Source organism: Pseudophryne corroboree, chromosome 6, assembly GCF_028390025.1.
Source record: "Pseudophryne corroboree isolate aPseCor3 chromosome 6, aPseCor3.hap2, whole genome shotgun sequence".
NCBI classification, from domain to species: domain Eukaryota; kingdom Metazoa; phylum Chordata; class Amphibia; order Anura; family Myobatrachidae; genus Pseudophryne; species Pseudophryne corroboree.
Window position 1 is genome coordinate 474,451,459 of NC_086449.1, and position 19,207 is coordinate 474,470,665.

Here is a 19,207-nt window from a genome sequence, read left to right on the forward strand (position 1 = left end):
AATGTAGAACAAAGAATGTACAAAGGTCTTTTCAACCCCCTAGACAACAACACAACACACGACATTGGGAGCAGGGTCCACAGAGGCGGAGTTTTGAGCCACATACAGGGGAAACAAAAAGATATCCCCCAAACAGAGACTGGCATGCCTCTGGTAGTTCCCAGCTAACTCCCTCACAAGTAGTTGCTGCCAGCGGGATTCAGGGAGGTCAGCATACCCAATAGGGGTGTGGCCATACCTGTAATCTGCAGCCAGTTAAGTTGATTGCTAGTCTTGGAAACGAACCAGAAATTGCAATCAATGTAGCTGGTAAAACTTTAAACTTTCTTGTAGACACAGGGGCGGCCAAGTCAGTGATAAATTCGACAGTGGGCATGAGAACCACTGGTAGGACAATTCCAGCCATGGGAGTAACAGGAGTAGTCCAGCACTACCCTGTTAGCAAACCAGCCGAGATTACAATAGGGCCTTTGCATACCAAGCATTCCTTTTTGTTGGCTGCATCTGCACCAACTAATCTCCTGGGAAGAGACTTACTATGTAAAATGGGTTGCGTCATTTATTGTACTCCTGAAGGTGTATTCTTGGACATCCCTGAGAATCACGCTCAGGAAGTACGAGACATGTTAGACTCCCCATCAAAATTAATGTCACACACCATTATGACAAATAGGAACCCATCCCAGGTAGAAGAGATGACATCTCAGATACCAGAGTCACTTTGGACAAAAGATGGACAGGACACTGGATTAATGGCAAACGTAGCTCCAGTAGTAGTACAAGTAAAAGAAGGTAGGATAGCTCCAAAAATCCCACAGTATCCTCTGAAGCCAGAGGTGGAGTTAGGAGTTTTTCCCGTAATAGAGCGCTTGCTACAACAAGGCATTCTAGTAAGAACGTCCAGCACAGCAAATAGTCCCATCTTCCCTGTTAAAAAGAGTGGGGGGAGGGGTTACAGGCTAGTGCAGGATCTAAAGGGGATTAACAAAATAGTTGAGAGTCAGTTCCCCGTAGTGCCTAATCCAGCTGTCATCCTAATGCAAATTCCTCCCACTGCCAAATTTTTCACTGTTATTGACCTCTGCTCCGCTTTCTTTTCGGTACCTCTGCACCCTGACAGCCAATATTTGTTTGCATTCACATACAGAGGAGTCCAATACACGTGGACTCGGTTACCCCAAGGTTTCATAGATAGTCCAAGTATATTTTCTCAGGCTTTGCATGATTGTTTACAGTCTTTCCAACCAGACAGTGGATCAGTATTGATACAGTATGTGGACGATTTATTACTGTGTTCAGATTCACTGGAGGCATCCCTGAAGGATACGAAACAGCTCCTGTTTCATCTTTCAGACACAGGTCACAAGGTTTCCAAAGACAAGTTGCAATTATGCCAGACTAAGGTAAAATATTTGGGACACTGTCTAACACAAGGACTGAGACACTTGACCGCTGATAGAATCCAAGCCATTAGAGACATGACACTGCCACAAACCCAGCAACAGATCAGGACGTTTTTAGGAATGTGTGGGTATTGCCGTAATTGGATCCCAGGGTTTTCCATATTGGCACTACCTTTGCAGGAAATGGTCTCCTCAAACAAACCTGATCGGATTTCGCATACAGATGAATCTGAAACAGCATTTGAGAGACTCAAACAGTGTCTAACGCAGGCACCTGCACTAGGTATGCCAGACTATGGGAAACCCTTTGAACTATACGGAACAGAAAGTGCTGGGTGCGCAGCAGGTGTACTAACACAAAAACACGGTGATGCCAGCAGGCCAGTTGCATACTACAGCGCTCAGCTAGATACGGTAGCGCGGTCCCTCCCCACATGCTTGCGTAGCGTTGCAGCGATAGCATTGCTAGTGACAAAAAGCGAAGATGTCGTGCTAGGCCACAACCTCACAATCCATACACCGCATGCGGTATCTGCCTTATTGAATTCTGCCCAAACCAGACACGTCTCATCAGCAAGGTTTACGAGATGGGAATTGGCATTAATGGCCCCCGTAAACATCACCATAAGGAGATGCAGTGCATTAAACCCTGCAACATTTCTCCCAGGTGTGCCTGGACAGGCACAAAGGGTGGGAGGTGAGAGTGATGGGGAAGGAGGATTTAATGCAAAGGAAGATACACATGATTGTATGGAATATTTGACCCAAAATTTTACCGCAAGGCCTGACATCAGTGACAATCCACTAGAAGATGCAGAACTCACGTTCTACACGGACGGTAGTTGTCACAGACAGTCAGACTCGGGAGACTTGTGTACTGGATACGCAGTCGTAGATGACCAAGACACCATAGAAGCGGAACCACTAGGCCCACCTCACTCAGCCCAGGTTGCTGAACTGGTCGCCCTAACCAGAGCATGTGAATTGGCTAAGGGAAAGTCAGCCAATATCTACACCGATTCCAGATACGCGTTCGGGGTAGTCCATGATTTCGGAGCCCTATGGCGGCTCAGAAATTTCATGACGGCAGCTGGTACACCGATAGCGCATGCAGCTCATATAAAAAGGCTTCTAACAGCGATACAGGAACCCGACAGAGTGGCTGTTATCAAATGTAAAGCACATACATATAGCCAAGACCCAGTATCCCTTGGTAACAGCCGAGCAGACGAAGCTGCAAAGCTTGCAGCTGCTACCCCCATACGGACAGACACCACACAACTGATGGTATTTAATACCATCAACACACGAAAGTTGTGTGAAATGCAGAATTTGTGTTCCACTCAGGAGAGAGCAGTCTGGAGGGCAAAGGGATATGGCCAGGAGTCCTCAGGGCTCTGGACGGATGGACATGGTAAACCAGTGGCCCCCAGGGCATACCTTCCGTGTCTGGCTGAAGCAGCTCACGGGCTGACTCATCTAGGCAAGGAGGGGATGTGCAAATTGGTAAGAGCATACTGGTGCGCCCCAGGATTCTCCTCTCATGCTAGTAAAAGAGCAATGTCATGCCTTACCTGTCTGAGAAAGAATATTGGAAAGGCAATACCTACAGAACCATCCCATATCCCACCTGCCGGCGGCCCTTTCCAAGTAATACAAATTGACTTCATTCAATTGCCCCCATGTAGAAATTTAAAGTATGTACTTGTCTGTATAGATGTTTTCTCAAATTGGGTCGAAGCTTTTCCAGCAGCTACAAATACCGCTATGTTTACAGCTAAGAAAATTGTGCAGGAATTTGTATGTAGATATGGTATCCCTAGAATCATTGAAAGTGATAGGGGTACCCATTTTACAGGTGATGTCTTTCAAGGAATGTGTAAATTGATGGGTATTGATAGCAAGCTGCACACTCCGTACCGTCCACAGGCGAGTGCGAAGGTCGAAAGAGTGAACAGCACTATTAAAAATAAATTGAGTAAAGTAATGGCAGAGACAGGATTGACGTGGCCAGAAGCTTTACCCATTGTTTTGTATAGCATCAGAACCACTCCCAGGCCCCCTCTTAATCTGTCCCCTTTTGAAATCTTGTTTGGTCGACAACCGCATGTCATGATTAACCCTCAGGATGATTTGAAATGTAACAATGAAGTAACTGTAAAGTACTTGATTAATATGAGTAAGCAGTTGAGGAATCAAAATGATAATCTGAAGTTGGTGATTCCTGATTTACCAGATAGTAATTGTCATGACATTGAACCTGGGGATTATGTAATGATACGAAATTTTCTACGCTCAGGTTGTCTTATTGATAGATGGGAAGGACCATACCAGGTCTTATTGACTAGCACCACAGCATTGAAGGTTGCTGAGAGAGAGACTTGGGTCCATTCATCCCACTGCAAGAAGGTTGCTGATCCAGAGAAGTCCCGTGATAAGGAACAGACGGTAGAGGTTGTATCACTGGAGTGTCTGTTCCAGGAGGACTGAGGCGGCACCTGAGCCTTGAAGACCGGAAGCAGTTGTCGACTCCCCTCTCCCTTTTATTGTTTTTCTCCACTTCCCATCCCCTCTCCCTTAAAATTTCTGTTTCCCCCTTCTCAATCTTCTCCATTTCCTCCTCAAAGATGGACTTGCCCAAAGAGACTGTGATCCGGATTTTGATGTTGACCATGATGTTGACCAGAGCAGTCTATTCCGGCGAGAGTACCATAGAGGTCGAGAGAGGTTCTGGAATGGGTTCCGAATATGATGATGGAGGCGTAGTTTTCCAAGATCAACCAATCCAACAAGCAAAGGCGAGTATCAGAAAACGATCCGATAGAAGAAATTGTGATGGATTGTTAGCTGAGGAAAATTGTATCTGTAGGCTCTGTGATAATCTGGTTGAAGATGGATGCATAAAGAAATGCCAATCTAGTTTTAATATCCATATAGACCGGCATCCATTGAGTGACTATCACTCCTTAGTGGGTAACGTGTTAAACCAAACAGATTGTTGGGTATGCTCTCAAGTACCTCAGGGTCACAGTAAATCAGGGCTAGTACCATTTCCTTTAACGTTAGGGGAGGTACTTGAGCTAAGTGGTGGGAGACCGGTGGACCGGAGGTTTAACATCTCCAGCCCTCCTAGTTTGAAGCTCCACCAATACCATGTGGATAGGTCCCTCATATGTTTTAACATCTCCAATCCCAGAAAACCGGGAAATTGGGAAGTGTCATGGAGCAACCTTACCATGACCTTTTCACACAGAGCAGATAGAATGCCTACAGATACAGAGCTCGTACGCCACATAGCCAGTAGAGGAAAATCTTTCCGGTATCGATATACCTTAGGAAATAGGATTACTAAAGTTGGAGAGGTATCACCAGGATACTGTGCACATATCGTACAAACCGATACGTGCATTAGGCAGATGGAAGAATTAGGGTCAGGAGATTTCACCTGGAAGGTTTGTAACATGGTCATGTCCTTCTCCGTCCCATATGTTCTCCCCGATGATGCATATTTCATATGCGGGAGAAAGGCGTACAAGTGGCTTGCCCCAAACTCTGAAGGATTGTGTTATATTGGAAAAGTATTGCCTGAAGTGATGACTGTTACACATGACAAAATGAAGGACATACACCGTGGTGCCCAAGCTCCTTATACTCACACTCATTACGAACACCGAGTTAAAAGACAACTGTCAGAAAGGTTAGAGCATCCGGCCTCTGATCTTATCCATGAATCCACCGGGATTCAGGTTCTGGTAGCGTTAGATTTCACTCGTACCGCTCGAGGAGTGATGAATTATAGATACATTTCCGCACTCGCCAATTTGTTAGATAATATCACCGAAATGTATGATGACACGTTTAGATATACTGGAAGAGAACTTCAAGCTTACAAAACAGAACTAGTTCAGCATAGGATGGTTCTTAATTATCTTACAGCAGTAACAGGCGGATATTGTGTTACATTGGCAACACAGTACGGCATAAAGTGTTGCACGTATATCACAAATAGCACCGAGGATCCGGTAGAGGTCATAGACCAAAAGATGGACGATATTCTCCAACTAAAGTGGGAATTTCGTCGAAAACACAATCTCACCCTTGCTGCTGTAGGTAATGAGCTGACTGGTTGGGTGTCATGGTTGAACCCGCGAAATTGGTTCTCCGGTTTAGGAGACTGGGCTCAAGGAGTCATAATGGATGTTGGAAAGTTTCTACTATGTATCTTGGGTGTCGTTATATCGATTGGATTGATATTTAGATGCGGGCAGGCTTTAATGAGGTGCAAACAAAGTACGAAAGTGATGAGCTTGAGGAGTGAGGAAACTGTAATTAACCTGGATTTGATTTATGACCCAATGCTAGAAACCATGACGTAATGATGTAATGAGTATACGGTCCGTCTTTCACCCATTTCTATGTTTTCCTCCGAGGTACAAAGACCCACGTAGACGAAGGATTTGATGAGCCAAGGGGCCGACAACGGAAAGATGGAAAGAAGAAGAGCAGACGACCTGATATACAAGATTTTGATGGACAATGCCATGGGTACCCCAGTTTCCCTAGGAACTTTAAAATCACGCTAGCCCAACATTTTTTGTAAATCCATGGACGTTGTTTGCTTTACTCACGATTTATGAGCAAAAGCACAAAGAAGAAGACTCCAATCAACCGACACCAATCAAGACCTCAATCGACGAATGTACATTTCCCTGACATAGAATACCATTGCATTTTCCATAAGTGTTCTCTATCTTCATCTCTACAACCCTCAGGTAATGACACACATAGACGATAGGGAATTCAGGCACAGATATCAGCAACCACATACCTCCCCCATTCATGTATCATCAACTAAAATGTGCATCCCCATTTTGTTACAACTACAGCCGAAATGAGCTCGGTAAAGTTTGACAGCCCATCCACAGACCTGTACCACAGGATAAGAAGGAATTCAAATGTATACTTCGCAATACCTCGAAGCTTGATTTACCACACGTACGGCACGATGATACATGACCCTCCAAACATGGACTCATACACACATGCTTCTGCTTTCTCACTAGGTCATACCCTCTTCACACCTTCTCCTCTCTCCTCCCCTACCCAACCATGGAAATCAATTAACCCCTGACTTACATTTTTCTCCTTAAATGTTTTGTGGCAGTTATTATTGACTGCCAAAGGGTGGACTGTCAAAGTCAGAAAAATGTCTCAATGCACGTTGCCATATTTGCACCGCACACTGGTCCGTGCTGCGCATGCGTATGCTCTCCCGTGGAAGCGCATACCCGCAATAGCGTGCACTCGCACGCGCAGTATGCGCATTTACGGTAGAGTTTATGTGATCGTAGCGTGCGACTCATTAGTTACAAATGTTCGCAATTAATGTAGTTTATAGATCATGATCCCTTTGATAGTTTCTGTAAGTTTGGTTAAAGTACAATGTCCCAGAGCTGAGGAATCCCTCTTTGCATCGTACGAAGGGTCTAACAGGAATCATATTGCAGTGTTTGGTACCCATCGGAAGAGTATTTAATTAGCAATATTCCGGTGTTGGTTTGGAGCGTATTAATCGCTCGTGCGAATAGTTATGGACATAAGAAGTTTATGTCCATTTCTATGATTTACACATACTCAGGTATGCGGCGGGAAACCCAGTTTCCCACCCACCTGAGCTGTTGGAAATCGTCACAGCCCACCTGTATGAATCACCCTATGACCTTTTGTTATGATACAGGGCCGAATTCCTTCGGCCAATGGACAATGGGATAGTAGGACTAGGAGATTGCATTGTGTGTGGGGCATAAATAGGCAGGCCGACCACATCCAGCTCTCACTCTCTCATCAACGGTTATCTGCTGATAATCGGGAGCTGGATATCGAGGCGCTGGCGATCATACCCTTTGTGCGTAAGTTCTCTCCATAATCATTGTCTTTCTGCGAGCCAATATCTCTCTCTCTCTCTCTCTCTATCTCTCTCTCTCCTCTTTTCTCTTAAATACCTTATAGTATTATTGTATTGTATTTCATTTAGGTCAGCGTAGTATTGTCTTATTGTATTTATTGTTTAGTTCTGTGGTTAGGAGGTCTCTGTTATATTGTAGCGTATCATATGTACTGTTATCCCCTTTTACAAATATATTAGATATAATACAGTTAATAGGCTTTGGAAACCTAAACCAGTATCAGTGTATTTACTATAGTGTTAAGTGTTCACTTGAGCGTCGGTGACGCTCAATCAGCTTTGTAGTTAGTCAGGTTACACAAGGTTGCATTTACACCCTGTACTCACATTAAGGTATTCTGTGTGTTTCATCGGTATAAGGTTTAACATAAAGGTATAGTGTTGTGAGCGTCTGCATCGCTGGTGACCTCCTCGTGGTCTCTAGCGTAAGCTACGTTACAGCGAATCTTTCCCCTAGACATAACCAATAACGTGTCCTGTGATCCCTGGGCCGTGAGCGAACGTGACGCCCGAGCGTCTCGCCTACGGCTGAGCGATCGTTACGCAACTAGCGTACCATTACGGTACTTCTTAAGTAAACAGCGTACAGTGTTCTTAGCTTCATAAAGGGTTGTTTATACGACAAAGGAATTAAGCATTGTCAATCTTGACTAGGGGCATTACTAGGAATGAATACTTCTTATATGGTACTAAAAGAAATACCTGGGGGTTACCCTATCTCTGTCCGCTTTCCTACTGGCAAATACTAATGTGCGGACAGGATTTTCTCTATTTCTGACGTTACTTTCTTGATTTTTATTTTATTTTTGGGTTATACCATATATGTACACGAATGACTCCATACTTACCAGTTCCACTGGTCTCAGCCACTTCCCCTGCAGGCTACTGCTCCTCTTTTACCGGTTGGATACTCCTCTGAGTGCATGAGAAATGGCTGAAACCGGTCAGGTCGCCTTCTCCTCCTAAATAAAACTTCGACATTCATTAGTACATATATAGATTACATTCATATTTTTCATATTTTTATTATTTTCTATAGTTTGTATGCTGGCCGTAACTGCTTCCACATCTACATATGGCGGTGTACTTACTTTCTCTTTTTTCTACTTGTTTATTGTTGCTACAAGTTCAAACAGTGCTTATAGTTCCGTTCTTGTCTTATATGACTTTGGTTAGACATACTACCTGCAATACCTTAGGATCAAACTCACCAACCCTAGGAAATGATGCCCTATCCCACGCAGTCATACATACCCATTCATTGCAAAAAGCCTCCGTGTGTGGACCATACTTCCCACACATTATCAACCTTGCTGACCCTTTTGGCCGCACCTCTTCACCCTGAACCCCTGGCTGCCAAACGCCTTCCGTTTGTGCAATTGGATCCCATTGCGGACTTTTTAAACACAATACTCAACTGCACAACGAACAGACGGTGTAAGTTCTCAGAGCACTTTACACCCACTCCTTCTCCGCTGACGTACCACAACTCACTCCAATAGTGACCACCGCGTACCCAGTGAGGACCCTATCAGCAACTGGATTCTATTTACTGGAATTTGTGTAGGGAGAGAAACATACTATTGATCCCCCTTTCCAGTGAACATCTCACCTGGGACAATTTCTTCCTGAGAGAGACAGTATGCTCTACACGACGCGTATAATGAAATTTACGCAAAAGCACGCAAACTGTTATCACGTTGCGCCACGTATCGTATGCACAAACACGCGGTCCAATCGCACAGCGTATAGATACTTGTTATCTATCCACCCTGCGATCAATGGAGTCGATTTCACAAGTTGCGCTCCTCAGCCAGAGCGTAACACAAAACCTTAACTTCAATTCATAAATTCTATATTCACAATTCCCTATCACGCTCCTGTGCAAGTCTCCTCACGACTTGCGTACTTCTATATATATATTCACGGCGAAGTAGCGGACCTCACGTCACCGAGCCTCTACTAACTCAGTGTCCCCACGGTATACCGATTTCCAGGTTCAATACATCCACTCCTACTTTCACTCACTCAAATACACAGTGTTTTTCTTTCCTGTACAGAAAACATCACTCCCTTTGATTGATGGCTTTAACCCAGAGGCAGTACAGTTTAAATTTCAAAGTATTACAAAGTATTGTTATAATCTGTTTTCGTAAAATCGGATAGTTATGTGCTATTGTATTAAATGTAATCCTGCTTTAAATTGAACTGCTATTGTGCGGTTATAATTTGCACTCGCAATTCTACGCAACCTTGCCTAAACACGCGACCGTGCGTGTCTCTACGCTGTCCTCATGTACTGTGCCACTTGTACAAACGTGCGTTCGCAATTTAATAAACCACACTATTTCGATAAATGTGAGCAATAAAACTACTATCGCTCACTAACACAACCCACACTTGTTCCGTATAAACCTAAACGACTAGGCCGGAACTGTGTTTCGTGTTTTACAATTACACCCTTAATACACTATTTCAAATATATATATATATCAATCAAATAAATGTATCCGATTTCACACAGATCTATAATTACTGCAATAATCTATAATTTAAATGTTATGATTCAGATTGGATAGCTATCTTGCAGAACATACACCGATATAAATATACACATAATTATATAATACAGCACATAAATTGAAATATATCAAGCACCAGACATCATAAGATTTTAAATTATATAATGCAGTAACGTCATGTATGTGTATTGTTGGAGTGGAGCAAGATGGACATGTCGTGCTTGGTATCAAAGTAACCAGATTAATGTGTAGATTCATTTGGTGCCTGTGATTAGGTTATAGCACATTGCCATGAGTAGATATGATTGAATGTATCTTTGTGGCATGTCTGTGTAAATGCGTATGTTACCATATATTGCTGTGCGTCTTCGCAAGCATAGCGACTCAATGTGTGGAGTCTGTATGTTCTCTCTATGTAATATTTTTTACTTCGACATACTGTATGCAGTGCATGTGCCCTCAAGCCTGGATTGTGTTTTTAAACTTAAGAGCGCTACAGTACTTATTTTGCATTTGTTTAGGGATGGAGTAGTGAAAGCAGTGTTACAGGGTGCTCACAGTGGGTGGATTTTTTATTTATTTTAGCAGTAAAGAAAAAAAAAATGAAGAAGAACGGCACACCCCACATATTGTACTAAAAATAACAAAAATCAAACAATGCTTTTAAAGCAGGTGTGCAATTGAGTACCACAAACGATATTAGGATGCTTGACAACATTAAAGATGAGATTTTGTTGTGCTGTGGGTTCCTTTCTCATGAATACTGATCATCCAAAAGTGTATAGAAAAATACAAAGAAATAACAAAAGAGTCATAATGACTGGAAGTAATGATGCCCCACTTCCGCCCAGTGTTAAATGCACCCAAACGTTCTCTAAAATCTTGAAAACATGTTTGAAGGATCAATATTCACAATACAGGAACCCACAGCACTACATTTCATCTTTAATGTTGATGAGCAACCTTATATTGTTTAAGTGGAAGGCAGATGCACAATTACTTTAAAAACATTATTTAGTACTGTTGATACACAATGTTTAGTGCCCTGTCTTTTTGTTTCTTCACAGATTTGGCACTGAACAGGTGCTGTGTATAGGCAGTCTCCAAACTATGTCTTATGTATAATTTTATGTATTTCATTCATTTAATAATTGATTTGTAAAACTTCTCAATAAGCGCTTGTTTTTTGGCGATTAAGACTCTGTGGTAGGTGATAGGTTTTTATCAGCACTTGATTTTATTATATAGATTTTCTTTAGCATTACCTTTTTCATTTTTATTAACGTACTTTGCAGAGAAGTAAAATGCAAAGACAACCCAAATAGTGCTTTGTTTTTCATCCCTCATAGCTTGACAAGCAGGGGATGCAGTACCTAATTGAATAGGTCCGAGTCGACCATTAACCACAATTAAATATGCCCCACAGTATCTATTTTTTTTAAATTTATTTATTTAAACATATGAGTTGTAACAATACTACATATCGAAGTGAAACAAGATTTTCAATAAGTATACTTTAACATTATTATTTTTTATAAAAAATTGATATTTAAGGAGGACCAATAACACAGCACTGTTCATTAAACCAGGCATTGTTTACAGAGGGATGTAGTTACATTGCAGGCAGTTGGGATCCCAGCGGTCGGCTTACCGACGCCGGAATCCCAGCCACTGACAATTCCACCAGCTGGAATCCCGGCTAACAGGGGCTATTTCTACTCATGGGTGCCCACGACACCCATCGAGTGGGAACAGAACCTGAGGTGAGTGCAGCAAGCCACCAAGCCTGCAGCGTGGTGAGCGCAGCAAGCCCGCAGGGGGCTTCGTTGTGCTTGCACCGCAGCCGGCATTCTAGCGGCCAGGATCCCGGCGTCGGTATGCTGACTTACGGGATCCCGGCCGCCGGCATCCCATACCCAACGCGTTACAGAGATATCGCACAAACGTCAACATTACTCCTAGAGAATCACTAAGTTTTTATACAACGTCAACATTAAAACATACCGGCTATAACTTTTACTATCTCCTTATTAGGCCAGGTGCCCACTGGGGTTATGTCACCATTTATAATGATATTAATAAAGGGAAAACACGCTGACAGTAGTTTGTTACTAGTGTATGGAGCTTGCAGTAGGCTTCTACAATGGGGTTCACGGGTTGAAACAAGAGGAGTTCTGGTAACTGGAATGCTACCTCAAAACTAGAAAATGCTAGTAACAGTGGTACTGGATATGATGGCACTAGAACATACTGGGGGAAATTCAATTGTAAGCTTTATTCGGGCACATACAGCCGCCAGTGCCAGCATTTCTGCTCACAGCCCCCCCCCCCCCCCACAAACCCCCCCTTCCCCCTACCCCACAAAAAAAAAAAACTGGCAAGCAGAAATGAGCAAAAAGTGCTCTCAAATGACACTTATTTGTGTCACGTCCAGCACTTTGGTCAGGTTTGGCCACTTTACGCGGATAAACCAGGTCTGTCTGGGTGCAACAAGTTTCTGAGGAGGACAAGTGAGGATGTAACCAATGGCAACCAATAATATTGGACATTTTTATCAAACCTTCAAAAGAGCACAGTGGATGTGTTGCACCATGGCAGCCAATCAGATTCTAGCTATCATTTTAATATTCGAGCTATCATTTCATAAAATGTACTCAATAAGTGATAACGAGAAACTGATTAATTGCTATGGGCAACTTGTCCTCTTTCCGAAAAGAAGGTGTGATAAATTTCGAACTGGAGTTCTAGGACCACATATGGCATGCATTCATTGGGGACTCCAATTAAGAAACCCCTTAATTATATAATATCCTTAAAACTATCAAAAGGGTATGCATTTAGGGATGCAGTTACTTAATTTTCCCAGCGGTCAGGATCAAGGCGGTCAGGATACAGATGCCAAAATTCTGACCACTGACAATGCAGACAGTTCGAATCCCGGCTAACAGGGGCATTGCCCACTCGTGGTTGTCCACAACACCCATAGGGGGAGATTTACTAAGCCTGAAAAGTGATAAATATCACTGTGATAAAGCAGCAGCCAATCGGCTCCTAACTGTCATGTTACAGGCTGTGTTTGAAAAAATGACAGTTAGGAGCCGATTGGCTGGTACTTTATCACTGTGATATTTATCACTTTTCAGGCTTAGTACATCTGGCCCATAGTGTGGGAACAGAACCTGTGGCAAGCGCAGTGATCTACCGAGCCCACATCGTGGCGAGTGCAGCGAGCCCATAAGGGTACTCTTTGCGCTCGTCCCACTGCTGGCAGACTGATGGCCAGGGTGCTGTTGTCGGTATACTGAAGGATGGCATCCCGACCGTCGGTTTATTATACTAATCCCATGCATTACTATACCTGTATGTTTGCAATACATATACCATCAATGCCTAAAGACAAGACCATGGTGTAATGTGATATATGCATACTTACAAGTACGTAAGGAAAGAGGGTGCTTAGTAAGTTATTGCTACCTTTCTTACTTTAAAACACTTTAGGAGAGATGTATCAAAGCATGGAGAGAGATAACCTGCCAAACAATAAGTTACTCACTAATTTTTCTAATACATCCTTTAACAAGACATTTAGAAGTTTGATTGGTTGGTACTTTCTCTCTCTCTCTAATGGGCCCTACACATTGGACGAGAATACTGAAAGATCATTAATGAACGAGATACCATTCATATCTTTCAGTGTGGAGTCACCAGCGATGAACGATGTGCGGCCCCGCACTCGTTCATCGTTGTGCCCCATCACTTGTTCATGCGGGCCAGTATGGACAATCTCGTCCATATTTGCCTGCACTGCTATGGAGCCAGGTGACAGGGGGAGTAAAGAAACTTCACTCCCCCGTCACTGCCCCCCCCCCTGCCGGGTCGCCCGTCACCCGTATCCGCCGTCGGGCAGCTTGGCGGCAGATCACAAAGTGTGTAGGGCCCATAAGTGTTCACACAAGTTCTCCTGTTTTATTTGCATTATTTTGGGATTCTTCTCAAATAGGTAACTTTCATGGGTTCATAGGAGACAGCTCTGTGAGTGCTTGAGCCCCTCCTATATTTGTGTTGCCAGAGCAGCAGGGTATGGGTCGTTAGTCATTAGGTCGATCCACTATTGGTCAACAGGGTCATAAGGTCGACATGGTACTTAGGTCGACATGTACTAGGGCAACAGGTCGACATGAGTTTTTCAACTTTTTTTGGTGTAGTTTTCTTTGTAAAGTGATGGGGATCCCCAATTAGTGCACCGCTTCACTCGCCATACTTCGAGCAAGGTGCCTCGCTCCACTACCGCTGCACTCGGCACAGGTTACCATTCCCAACTGTAGTCCACGTGGATCATAAAGTATGAAAAAGTCAAAAAATTAAAATTAAATTTTTTTGAAAAACTCACGTTGACCTTTGGAACTGTCAACCTAGTACATGTCGACCTAATGTCCATGTCGACCTATTGACCTAAGTGGTGTTGACCTAATGACTGTATCCCCAGCCACGAACCACGTCCATGCACAATATTGTTTCAGTCATATGGTGGCTTAATGCGAGTACCCTTCATCATTTTAAAAAGCTGGCTCCTACGTACACAGTAGAACTGCAGTGTTTATTACTGAAATGTTTGTGCTTATAAGTTGCATGTAGCCATCACAAATAAAAATAAAAGAAAGGTTCAAAACCACAACAGTCAAACATGCATTACAGCAACACAAAAGCACCGCACAGGAGGTATGTGACACACACTTGCAAAGTGCAAAATAACAAACACATACAGTACTTGGAGCATCCCCTTAAAATGTCTAACTGAAAGGTGAAAGAATACAAAAAAACATAAAAAAGACTGAGGTAAAGCTAAAAAAAATTCAAAAGGATAGTCTTTTTGCAATTTTTCCAATGTACTGTACTAAAGCTGCATTCATTACTACTTTAGATTTACCGGCCCAAATTTATTAAAACTATTTTTGGAACATTATTTTGTGTGTATTTATGGAATATGGCAAAGACAACTGCATATTAAAGAAAAGATTAACAACAATATGAAAAGAAATAACAGTGAAATCATTATTTTTAAAATGTAGCTGGCTAGCTGCACTAGTCAATATAGCTCTGCAACCACACAGTGGTGCATTAGCCCATATACAGTAGCTCTGTAACCACACGCTGATGGTGCACTAGTCCATATACAGTAGCTCTGCAACCACACGCTGATGGTGCATTAGTCCATATAGCTCTGCAACCACACGCTGGTGGTGCATTAGTCCGTATAGCTCTGCAACCACACGCTGGTGGTGCATTAGTCCATATAGCTCTGCAACCACACGCTGGTGGTGCATTAGTCCATATAGCTCTGCATCCACACGCTGGTGGTGCATTAGTCCATATAGCTCTGCAACCACATGCTGGTGGTGCATTAGTCCATATTGCTCTGCAACCACATGCTGGTGGTGCATTAGTCCATACTGCTCGGCAACCACAGACTGGTGTGCCAAATGATATAGAGAATGTAAATTCAGCTATCATATAAATGCAGCAATAAATGGTAAGCACTTGCACACAATCTCTTCTTGACACACACACTTTCTTGCTGCAGAACAGGCAGATACGTTATCCTACAGATAATAAAATTAAATGTATAGAATTATAGTACATCACCTATTCCTCATCACCATGACAAAATACACTAATGCAGTCATCACAGCCGAATGAAAATAAAACGGGGTGCGTGTCGCTGTCAGTTCACAAGACACAGAATGGTGCTATATTAAGGACTCATCACTGCCAATGCCAACAGGTTTCCCACCAAAGTTATAGCAGCAAACATTGCCGACGGCGCTAGGACCCAGCAGACGCTTTAAACAGTGATCCATTGAAAACCATAACAAAACAATTGGAAAAGAAAGAAGGAGAACAGTCCGGGCAGCGTCCTCACGTCCCGGAGCACTCACCCTGCGCCACCCGCTGAGCTACAGGGGGAAGCCGGGGGAAAACTCACACTTAAGTTGTAGCTGCAGTAGAAAGTTTCCTCCCCCCTCCCCGCTGTCTCCCCCGTGCAGAGAACGTGGCAGTGCCCCGCGCCCCTCCTCCTACCTGTGCTCATATTGTCATTAATCCTCAGAGGCACCCGCAGGATGTACACCAGGAAGAGCATGAAGAAGAACCACACTGTCCACAGATAGGTCCAGGACCAGACCATGCACGACTTCAGCTGCTCCAGGAAGCCCGTCCCAGCTTCAGCCATATTTTGTCGGTGCTGCTGCCTAGTGTCTGAGCTGCTCTCTGCTGCCCCAAGCACTCCCTGTGTGTGCGGCTGGGGAGGACTCACTCTGCTGCCACATTGTAGCCAATCCTGTAAGAAAGGTGCCTGCCCTCCCCCTCCATGAGAAGTTAAGACACAACCAATTGACAGGTTTGCGTCCAAAAGACACTGGATAGACCAGAAAAGTCTCCCAGCTGCTGCTCGCCTTACATGCGCCGTCACTCGCAGTACTACAGGCATCAGGAGGGATGATGGGCATCGGTATTGCTAGAACACCTCAGATGGTGATGGGCAGCGTCATTGGCCTGAATATTGTGATAGCTGCTGTCTATTGTGGAAGCAAGACAGCTCAGGGGTGTTTTTAGCTCACCCTTGCAATGCTGTATATGGCTTTTTTTTTTTTTTTTTTTAAGGTGCATTGTATGCTGTTTTTGCTTTCTTTCCTCCTTTAGATTAAAAAAAGTGCAGGTCAGACTAACATGGTAAAAAGTAAATGTAATCCATAAAACAGAGCCAGTGTTAAGGGCCCTACATACTGACAGCTAACACTGCATGATATGAATGTTCTGGTTCATATCGTGCAGTGTGTAGGCATCAACGATTAACGATGCGTGGCCCCGCGCTCGTTAATCGTTGGTGCCCCGTCGCTTATGCATGCGGGCCAATATGGACGAGATTGTCCATATTAGCGTGCATTGCTATGGCGCCGGGCATAGGCGGATCCAGGGGGGGCACTACTGCTATTTACGTCAGTCAGATTTGATAAAAGAATCGGCAGGCACTAGGACCCGCCACTGCTCCAACAGCAAGTCCGTGTGGTAACCAATGGGGATGCTGGAGCTGCAGCTGCAGCCTCCCCCTGCTTACACTGCAACCTACCTCCCCCACTGCCAGCCAGCCAGAGTCTAGCCCAGGCACGGGGTTTAAATGCCAGCATCGAGTAAAGGCCCGTACACACTGGTCGATATATCGTCCGTTCTCTTGAACGGACGATATATCGCGGGTCCGTTGGCCAGTGTGTATGGCCGATACGTCTGTGAACTCCGTCGTTCACAGACGTATCGCGTCGGCCCCGCAGCACAGCCGACGGCCAATATATCTACCGATATATTGGCGCGGCACTGTGTATGTACGGGCGGTCGGCCAACCGCCCGTACACATGCTGCGGTGGTTGGCGGTGATTGACAGCTGAACTGGGCACGCCCGCCCAGTTCTTGACGTCAGTCCCCGACTGATCGGGCAGTGTGTATGCTCAACACACTGCCCGATCCATCTATAGATATATCTGTCGATCAATTGATCGGCAGATATATCTTTCAGTGTGTACCCACCTTAAGATTAAAAGAAGAGGAAAGTGACAGCAAACAAGGTTGGAGAGAGGCCCAACTTTTACCAGAGTTAACCAGGGAAAAGTGCAAACGCAGTCCCACACTACCACAAATTATGCAGTCGAGTTTCCCACATTTAATGAAGCCTTATGACGGCGCAGAAGGCTTCATTAGCCCTCATTGCACAGCACAGTTTCCCAGCGCTTCCTCCTCCACTTCCTTTAGCACCATGCTAGGTGCAGTCAAACTCAGCGTCAGCTGTGAGAAGGCGGCCCGTGTGATTGTGACAGGGCTGTCCTGCAGATGTCTTATGCTGCTTGTTGGAGATCCAGCTGGCTGCTTATGCTAATCAAAGATGGGCAGTTCGTGTCCTGCAGTCTGAGTCTCAGTGCAGTGCCTAAAACAAGGTATGCTGCACCTGCCACCACCAACTAAAAATTATAATAATTATATTGTGCTGGGGTGCCTTCCAGGCTCCCATAACTAATGGAACACGTGACCAACATTTCAAGGCCCAATCAGCTTTTTCATCAGGGTGAAACATTGGCAATAAACAAGGATGCGTTCCTACAGCAAATCATTACCTGATGGCATATTCTGTGAGGCCACGCCCCCTGTGATACCACTCCTCTTATCTGGGAGCACGTGTGCCTTAGGTGCATGTAAACAGGGCCGGTCCTAGGGTGTTCGGCGCCCTCCTGCAAACTCTAAATTTTGCGCCCTCCTACTCCGCTCTCATCCTACCCACAAGCAGCCACATTGCGCTTGCGACTAGCTGCATCCAGCTAGTGGGAGTGCACACACCATGCAATCGTATGGATCACGGGTGAGTGAGGAGAGGATAGCAGGAGAGAAAGGGTGACGGTAGCAGGGACGTGCGGTGACCTAAATAGCTCAGGAGGCACTGCCTAGCACCAGAGCCAGATTTACACGCAATATATGAGCTAAAGCGTACATCTGGACATTATACACAGGTGCAGCAGTATAAACTCCTGGAAGTTTGGTGAGTTTTGATCAGAGATGTGCGGAGAAGTTAGCCAAGTGAGTTACTGCCTCACCTGTCATAGACTTTTTACTCCAGAGTTTTGGCTATAAAAATTATTAGAATAATGCAAAGAAGATATTTTAAACATATTCTTTGTATTTTTCATATACTTTATACAGTCAAAACTCTGGAACAAACGTTAGTATGACAGGAAAGGCTCTGCCTCACCTCACCACACATCACTGGACGGTAGAGGGTGAGAGTAAGTGGGTAACAGGAATGTCAGTGGGTGACAGGGAGAGGGCAGCTACAGTGAGAGATAGTGGGAGACGGGCACAGAGTGAAGCTAGGGAGAGGCAGTGGGCAACAGTGAGAACCGGAAGGCGACGATGAGAGGGTGACAAGCAGAGGGTGAAAAAAGAGAATGACGGGGAGAGGGTGAGCGTCAGTGGGCGACAGGAGAGAGAGGTGATGGGGAAAGGGTGAGAATCAGTGGGTGACAGGGATAGTTCGACAGGAGAGAGAGGTGATGCGGAGAGGGGTGGGTGACAGGAGAGAGGGTTGAATGACAGGGAGAGAGTGACAGGAAAGAGAGGTGACGGGAAGAGGGTTGGATGACAGGGAGAGGGTGGCAGGAGATAGAGGTGACGGGGAGAGGGTTGGATGACAGGGAGAGGGTGATAGGAGAGAGAGGTGATGGGGAGGGGGGTGACGGAGAGAGTGACTGGAGAGAGAGGTGATGGTGAGAGGATGAGAG

The 19,207-nt window shown here is 44.6% G+C and overlaps 1 protein-coding gene across 6 annotated transcripts in view; it reads right to left on the reverse strand.

The window, feature by feature from the left end:
* ST7 (suppression of tumorigenicity 7) overlaps nt 1-16,300 on the reverse strand; it is a 240,173-nt gene extending 223,873 nt beyond the window's left edge. The window contains exon 1 of one of the 6 annotated variants that reach the window (XM_063927225.1): nt 15,969-16,299. In XM_063927225.1, coding sequence (XP_063783295.1) covers nt 15,969-16,119 — 151 coding nt within the window. In that variant the 5' untranslated portion in view covers nt 16,120-16,299. Of the gene's footprint in view, nt 1-15,533; nt 15,632-15,826; nt 15,849-15,873; nt 15,939-15,968 lie in introns of those variants that run through there. The other 5 variants (XM_063927224.1, XM_063927229.1, XM_063927227.1 and 2 more) reach the window with 5 other exon arrangements.
* Nucleotides 16,301-19,207: the final 2,907 nt, after the last annotated feature.